At 44.2% G+C, this 7,854-nt stretch overlaps 1 protein-coding gene across 1 annotated transcript in view; it reads left to right on the forward strand.

The window, feature by feature from the left end:
* The window catches only part of gabbr1a (gamma-aminobutyric acid (GABA) B receptor, 1a), a 97,145-nt gene that overhangs the window by 49,807 nt on the left and 39,484 nt on the right, over positions 1-7,854 (forward strand). The window contains exons 9-12 of the mRNA XM_008431060.2: positions 374-575; positions 843-908; positions 988-1,179; positions 5,717-5,962. Coding sequence (XP_008429282.1) covers positions 374-575; positions 843-908; positions 988-1,179; positions 5,717-5,962 — 706 coding nt within the window. The remainder of the gene's footprint in view (positions 1-373; positions 576-842; positions 909-987; positions 1,180-5,716; positions 5,963-7,854) is intronic.

Consider the following 7,854-nt stretch of genomic DNA (forward strand, 5'->3'; position numbering starts at 1 on the left):
ATCACTGCAGTCTTTGGTTTCCTGATTGTCCTCCCGCCTCTCGGTGTTTGTTTATTAGCTCTTTTTGTGTTCTCTGGCTACAGTCAATCTCTGCTGCTGACTGATGAGGGATTTTTTTTTTGGGTGTGTTGGTTGTGAGAAATATTGATCAAGCAATACATCCTCCTCAGGAGCGGCGGTCGATGCCGCGGCACCTGGCCCGTTTCCTGTAATGGAAGTTAATGATTCTGCTCCGTCCTCTCTCATCTCGCCTTCTACTTTTCTCATTTCCAGCTGATGTCTAAAAAAATCCTCCCTGCTTCTCTTGTTTATCTCACACACACTCATCCCTCTGCTCTATATATCCAATATACACTCCATGTGCTGTTATTAGTTTTGTTTTCCCCGTCGGACTTACTTTTGTGTTTCAACCTGTCACCCCTCTGCGTGTCTCTCTGCCCCCCCCCCACCCCGTCCTTCCTTTCATCTGCCAGACTCTGGATGATCTGGAGCAGAGGGTGAAGGAGGCAGGCATCGAGATCAGCGTTCGTCAGAGCTTCCTCACCGACCCGGCTGTCGCTGTCAAGAACCTCAAGGTGCTTTGATTAAAAATTCACCTCGGCTGCTGGCCGTCTCCTTCCTCCTCCGCCTCACAGCTGCACACGACGCCATTAGCATAGAGGCGACTTGATGGAGGAAATTAATGCGCCACGCTAATTATCGACTCCTGAACAGCAATATGTGCCATCCTGTCAAGCAGCGGGACTTTGGCACATTGTGCTGCCACATCAAGCTGCGATATTGTGAAGTCAAATTCATGCTGCTGATGTAACTAAGCAATACTTTCTGCTAATTTGATGCAGCGCCAGGATGCCAGGATCATTGTGGGGCTGTTTTATGAAACCGAGGCCAGGAAGGTGTTCTGTGAGGTCGGTGCGTTTCCTCCCTGTCCACCGCGTCTGTCTCGCCGTCCCCGGGACTGACGCGTCTCCCTTCCCCCCGCCGCAGGTGTTCAAGGAGAAGCTGTACGGGAAGAAGCACGTCTGGTTTCTGATTGGCTGGTACGCCGACAACTGGTTCAAGATCAAAGACCCGGCCATCAACTGCACAGTGGAGAACATGACGGAGGCCGTGGAGGGACACGTTACCACGGAGATCGTCATGCTGAACCCCGAGACCGTCCGCGGCGTCTCCAACATGGTGAGGGCTCAACCCGCATCCACCGCTTTCACAGCATGATCCGTAACCGTGGCAACGGATGGCAGGAAGTCAGATAAAATATGACAGCTCTAGAGAAGATGTTGTGGTGCAGCAGCAGGTGCTGCTGGTCGCTTTCACCTGAAGATGGAAACCAAACCATGAAAATCTACAAACACTGAAAAATATAATCAGAAACAAACGATGGACTTAAAGTTTTATCATGATATTCTGTGGTACAGTTCGATAAAAGTGATAACACAAAGTTATTCATTTTTGTTTAAGTAGCTGCATGTTTTTGCCCGAATACATCAGGAAACATGTAAAGTTAATCTGTCTATCAATATTTATTGATGCTTTTATCGAACCAAGAGTGAACAAAAATATAAAACTAACAGCATCATTAAGTGGAATTTATTGTGACAACAATAAATCGAAATTCTTAGATAATAATTGATAAAGAATATGATTAATGCCCACACCTGGCATAAACCCTAAAACCCAGGAGTCTGACCTCAGGTCTGAGGAGGCGAGGCGTCGTCCTGTCGGCGCTCGGCTGCTCGGCTCTCTGCGGGTCTTCAGTGATTTATTTCCRGTTTGTCTCATTAGTTTTGATTCTCCATGCTGACAGATTTTTGGTCGGGTTCTCCAGATGTGCTCTGAGCCGGTTGGTGTCCTCCAGCCCTGCTGGATGAACTTGAATCGGATGGTTTTGACTTTCTGTGCCGTCACGCTGCGTCTCAACGCCACATGTTGTCTGAACTCATTTCATTTATCAGTTTTCCATCTTGAAATGAAAAATTGAARCACTTTTTATCAGTTAAATGGTGAAAATGTTTTTTYCCTGGACTGGATAAGGATTCTGGCCTGATTCTGTGGCTGCTCCAGTGATCCGTCACGTCTTTTCTCCTGCGACGCGGTTTGAGCCCCCGTCTGCTCATTCGTGGCTGTAAACTTTTCGGCTCGCATACGGAATCCCCTGAGATGCGAGTTATTTCTGTAAAAGCCGGAGTGTTGGGAACAATAATGATAAGGCTTGGGTGAACTGTGTGTGACCTGAATCCGTTTAGTGGTGGGAATCCGCTGAGGATGCTCCCCGCTCGTTTTAACGCCTGCTTTTCTCATTTAGAAAGATTCTGGTGTAGCAGCTCAGATTCCCGCCGTCCTCTAATCGTCTCACGGTGTGTCTTCCTCTCCGGATCCGTCCAGTTGTTGCTCTGATGATCCGTCTCTCTCTCCGTCAGCRTTCCCTCCGCCCACCTTCCTCCTGTCTGCTCCTCTTCATCAGCAGCTGCTGTTTATATTCCAGCAGCACCTGCCACTACCTGCGGATGTAGCTGTCCGTGCGCCGCTCGGCAGTTGATAAGAATTACAGCCAGACCTCCTGCTTACAGTCGGATCCATTCAAATTCAATTTCTAAGCTGAAATTGGCAGATTGGAGTGATGCTGCGGGCCGAGCCGGAGCAGACTGTCAGCTGCCTTTCAGTGGGCAGCGGCAGATTCAAATGGCAAAAGCCGGGGAGGAATTTCAATCAGATGAAATTGACATAACTGAATCGGAGGTGTGTAGGCCTAATTATCCTGAAAGGATCCGGAGAGACGGCTGGATGAATTGAGTCTCTGCTTTCAGGGGGGGGGAGGGTTGGTGTTTTATCATAAAAGCACCAAAAAAAAGCTGCCTGCAAGAAAAGAAGTGAGAAGCTTTCAGTCTTTATAGAGCGACTGTTTCTATCTGCTGTGTCTCCATTTGAATGCTGTTGGTGGAACTGTGGACTTTAAATCAGCCGTTAACAAGGCGGTTCAGCTTGTTTTCTTAGAAACGTCTCGGCCTTGTTTTCACGTCCCTGAAGGACCAGGATGTAGGAAAACATGGAGAAACGTTCAGCCTTTCAGGTGGTTTCATAGACGCAGCCCGGAAATGAAACATGTTTTCACATTTTGTTTTATGAAAATGTAATCAGTTTGCGGCTCAAAACCTGATATGTACTCATGTTGCAGACATCGACATGAAGTCTAGAGGACATTTGACTTTGTTTTTTAATAACGTGCTGCAGTCAATCAGAGAGATTTTACTCTCTGAGAGAATTTCTCAAGTTGTCAGAGTTTGTGACCCTGAGGGGCAAATCCCATCCAGCAGCATCACAAACTGAACAATAGAGTTTAATCTCTAAGTTTGAGTAGAAAAACAAAGAAAAGTCAACATTTGTTTAGTTTTTGGCTCAAAAGCAAATTAACAATGGTTGTAAATGATTAGTTGTGCATTAATCCCACAGTGATSGATCCAGTTATTGGCTCCATCCATACTGTTATTGATTTGTGTTTCAGCAGTTCACCGTCTTGTTACCGTCATCTTGTCTGACCCCTGCTGGCTCCAGATCAGCAACTTATGCATCGATTAAAAACCTCAGTTAATCTTTACATCTAGAAGCTGAAGAGGGCCAAATGTGACATTGCAGCAGGCGTGTGGGTGGGCCCAGCTCTGAATGCTAATGAGCTTTAATAAACACGTTCAACAGAAGGAAAACAAGCGGAGCGGAGTGTGTGCCTCTGCGGTCACCTTTGCTGTCCCTCCTGGTCCCTCAGGCTCGCCTGCAGTCAGCTGAGCTGGCGCCGCTCTGATCCCAGCAGGCGTTTTTATTCCAGAATAAAAAGTCGGGGTTATGAGTGTCCGTGTGGTCAGCGCTGCTGTCCTTCACAGATCCTCCAGGCCAGCCCAGCGACATGCAGGAAAGATTTCTGCTCAGTCTGATGAACGGATCTATGGCAAGCTGCTGGTGCCAAATGTTCTTTTTTTTCTTTGTCTGTTGATTGGTGGAAAACGTTCAGATAAACCTGAGGGAACGTGGTTTTATTCCTTTTGATCACTTATTTTTAATCATTATTTTTCCTCTAAAAYATGATTTTATCGCAGTTTTGCAAATAACTTTAATTTGTTGAATAGCACAAAGTAAAATGCAAATATTTATACTTTAAAGTATCATTTACAAGCATAGTGTGCAAAATGAATACATTAAAGTTATTCCTATTCATGAATTTAAAAGCAAAAAAGCTTTCAGAATTTTAAATTTTATGAAATTAAATTTAAAAAAAACAGACAGAAATAAACCTCAGTTCATCCATAAGAGCAAAACCACCCGTCGATCTCCTGACATACTGCAGCTCCTCCACTGGGGCAGGATCCCGTCCTCTGTGGACATTTCTTTAAAAATGTGAACTCGGGTCCGTCTACAAACAAACTCTGGGTCGGTTKGAATTCGTATGTGAACGCCAAGCAGTTTGGAAACCGCTCCAAACGCAGGAAGTGGACTGCAGCGCAGGGCATTCTGGGTAAATGGAACCAAAACAAACATCCTCAGCTAGCACTAGCAGGAGAAATGTCATGTCGTCTTTAGCCAAAGACAAAAGAGAAATGCTACCATCGGGAATACCAGGAAGTGATTGATCAGCGTGCTGAGAGGAGTTTAACTGCCTGTGTGTCTCCCGGCTTCCTGTGGGATGGAGCCGCTCGTTTCCAGTAGTTAGCTCAGCTGAGTTATTTCCCTCTGAAGTCATAAATYAGTTTGAGAAAAAAMACATCAAGCTTCAACCAACTCATCTGYGTTCCAGCTGGAAAACCAGTGGGGATTGATCGTTGTTGTACTTAATGACRAGGCTAACTGTAATTAGCACAAGCTAATGCTGCAYTCGCCGTACTGAAAGACTGTAAACTTGGAAAAGTTCAGCTGCAGTCTGTGTCTGAATTAATTAATGGGGACCTGTTATGCTCCCTTAAGACATTATGATTGGTCTATGGGCTACAAAACAAGTTCATCACATTTTCTGCACAAAATTATTCATAGATAATGAGATTTAGTTTCCTATTTTCAGCTGCTTTAGGACCCTGTCACTTTAAATCCACATAATCTGCTGCTGGCCACGCCCCTCCAACCCACTCAAACTCACAAACAGATCCACAATTATACAAGTATGCATCTTTGAAAAGCAGAAGTGGAGCCTCCTGCAAAACCAGCAAGACTCTAGGAAGTGGTTTGTGGATGGTAAATCAACAACAAAGCACTTGTCTTTTCCAGCAGCCATTGTACAGCGTATACATCAGTAAAACCAGCTAGAGCATTTCTGAGGTTGCTAGGTAACGGGCTGGGCTTTGCTGAGGTTGCTAGGTGATTTGTGATGTCACATTCTKGAGGTTTTTGAAATGGCTCATTTTCCAGACACCAAAAAACATCAACTGGAAAACACCTGGATGAAGCAGCAGAAACACAAAATTAAAATGTGAATTTAGCACAATAGATCCCCTTTAAATCAAACTGAATGAGGTTCAAATAAAAAGTCTTTACTGCCGTTTTTCTCCACGTCAGGCAGCCGTGCTGCAGTTYGAAGTTCAGGAATCCAATTTCCAAGTTCAAACTGAACACATTATTCCTGCATGCTGCTCAGTTGATGGATTTTAGCCCTGCAGATTGGTGTAAGAAAGCTTTTTGTGTTAACTCGGCTCGACTTGTTTCTTCTCTTCCTCTGCATCTCTCCTCGCTCYGCCAGACTTCACAGGAGTTTCTGGGAGCCTTGATGTCTCGTCTTGGGGGGAAGAACCCCGAGGAGACGGGCGGCTTCCAGGAGGCGCCCCTCGCCTTCGACGCGGTGTGGGCCCTGGCGCTGGCCCTCAACAAGACGGTGGCCCCCCTGAAGGCCAAGGGCCGGCGGCTGGAGGACTTCAACTACAACAACCACGACATCACCTCGGAGATCTACAGAGCGCTCAACACCAGCTCCTTCGAAGGGGTTTCGGTGAGTGCAGGGGGTCAACAAAACGGGAAATAAAGTTTCCGTGCGAGTCAGAGGAACTTTTCAGAGCCGTCCGTCTCTGCAGATGTTCTGGATCYAMMRGCATCTAAAAGCACCTCACTACTTCTGAGGGACATCTTCACTGAACTGGTGGAGGCAGGAGGGGAAGAATAATTAGGGAAATTATTCTGACATTAATCTTTGTAGGGAATCGGCTCCCACAGAAATCCTGTCTGAAGACAGATTTGCTGCAGAGAGGAGGAACATTTCAGAGTTTCAGCAACYAACGACTGTTTTAGTAATTAATTGATTAATAAAAAWATTACATTCTGTAGATTTATTATTAAACCACATAAAGCTTTAAAATATGCAAATGAGAAATTCAGWTTTTTTTYTTTGTKAAATAAGACRAACATTTTCTTGCAGCAGCTTTTCTACAGTGAATCTGAACCAGCAGAAGCTAAAACTGTCCAACTGAAGGAGACCTGAGGAAAACATTTACACACGACGGGTTTTATCTTAAACTCAGAGCGTTTATATATTTTGTACAGTTTCTGAATGTTTGTTTTTAAGCTAATTCCCCTTTTTTGAGTTTGTGTTCTCCAATTAATCGACTACTAAACTACGTTACTATTATCTAAATAAACACTTTTTGATCAGCGTTCAGCGGACTGAAAGCCCAGCTTCATTTTTAACTTTTTCTCATCGTGATTTGAGGAAAAGTTCTGCTTGTGAGACGGATCTGATCCGCTCTCAGGCTGGTTCATTGACGGCTCTGTGGCGTCGCATCAATATTTGCTCATCCTATGAAAGCTCCGTTATCGATTCCCAGTGTGGCATTTACATTTGGCAGCTCATGTTGCGAACCTGAAAGGAGTCAATTGAGCGCAGAGATTTCAACAGCCCATCTTGTTGGCTGTGAACTCAAACAAAACCACTGGACACATGCAGGCGTCCTTCCAACGTCGGCTGGATAAGCTTCGGCCATTGGATGAATTTATCGACCCTGAACTGAGCCGTTCAGCTGTTATGTTTCGTTTTTTCCTATTATTATTCTCTTAATAACAGTAATAGCAATGCTTGAGTGGAGCCAGAAGAAAATGGACAAAATAACTACTGCTGTTCCTAATGCTAATTTTATTTTCCAGACTGACTCCAAGTGCAGCAGCCATTTTTTCCAAACTTGGTGCAAAAAGCCAGAAAGTTCAGAAAATACATTTATTAGATAATAACCTTGAGGCAGACAGGCTGGATTTTCCCCAGTTTCATCACGATTTTATAGGTTTGAGTACAAAACAACAAATACTAAATTAAAYAAAACTAAAATAAAAAATCTCCAGTGGACATGTTTGCTTTGCATTTAAAAAATAATACATAAAAACCTCCTTTGCAGTCTTAAGTCTTTGTGAGCAATTTGGCACATTAAACACAATAAACTCAATAAATACGTGATGGAAACATCAGAAAAAAGGAAAACAGACTTTAAAATGAACACCCACATTTTTTTCCATGACAGGCTAAATTAACCAAATTATTGCCATTAATGGCACCCCGTAGGTTTACCTCTTCGTCCTGTTTGAAGACAAATTAATCCCAAATAGGCGACTTGGTCATTTTTGCCGACTTATTCCCACATTTTTGGACTTTTTGTTCTAAATTGACAAATCAGTCCGTCCATGTCCAAACGTCTCCTGTGTGAATATGTCGTCCATCACCATTGATTGGATTATTGATTATTGATTATCTGTGCAGGGACTTTAACTAATTGAGTTATTAACATGCAGATGCTAAATGCTAATCAATGCCATGTTTTTCTGACTTTAGTCTTTCCAGCGGTGCAGCCTAAAGGATCAGGGACGCTCGATGTGTTAGAGCAGACGGTGTGTGTGTGTGTG

The sequence above is a fragment of the Poecilia reticulata genome, linkage group LG16 (assembly GCF_000633615.1).
Source record: "Poecilia reticulata strain Guanapo linkage group LG16, Guppy_female_1.0+MT, whole genome shotgun sequence".
Taxonomy (NCBI): domain Eukaryota; kingdom Metazoa; phylum Chordata; class Actinopteri; order Cyprinodontiformes; family Poeciliidae; genus Poecilia; species Poecilia reticulata.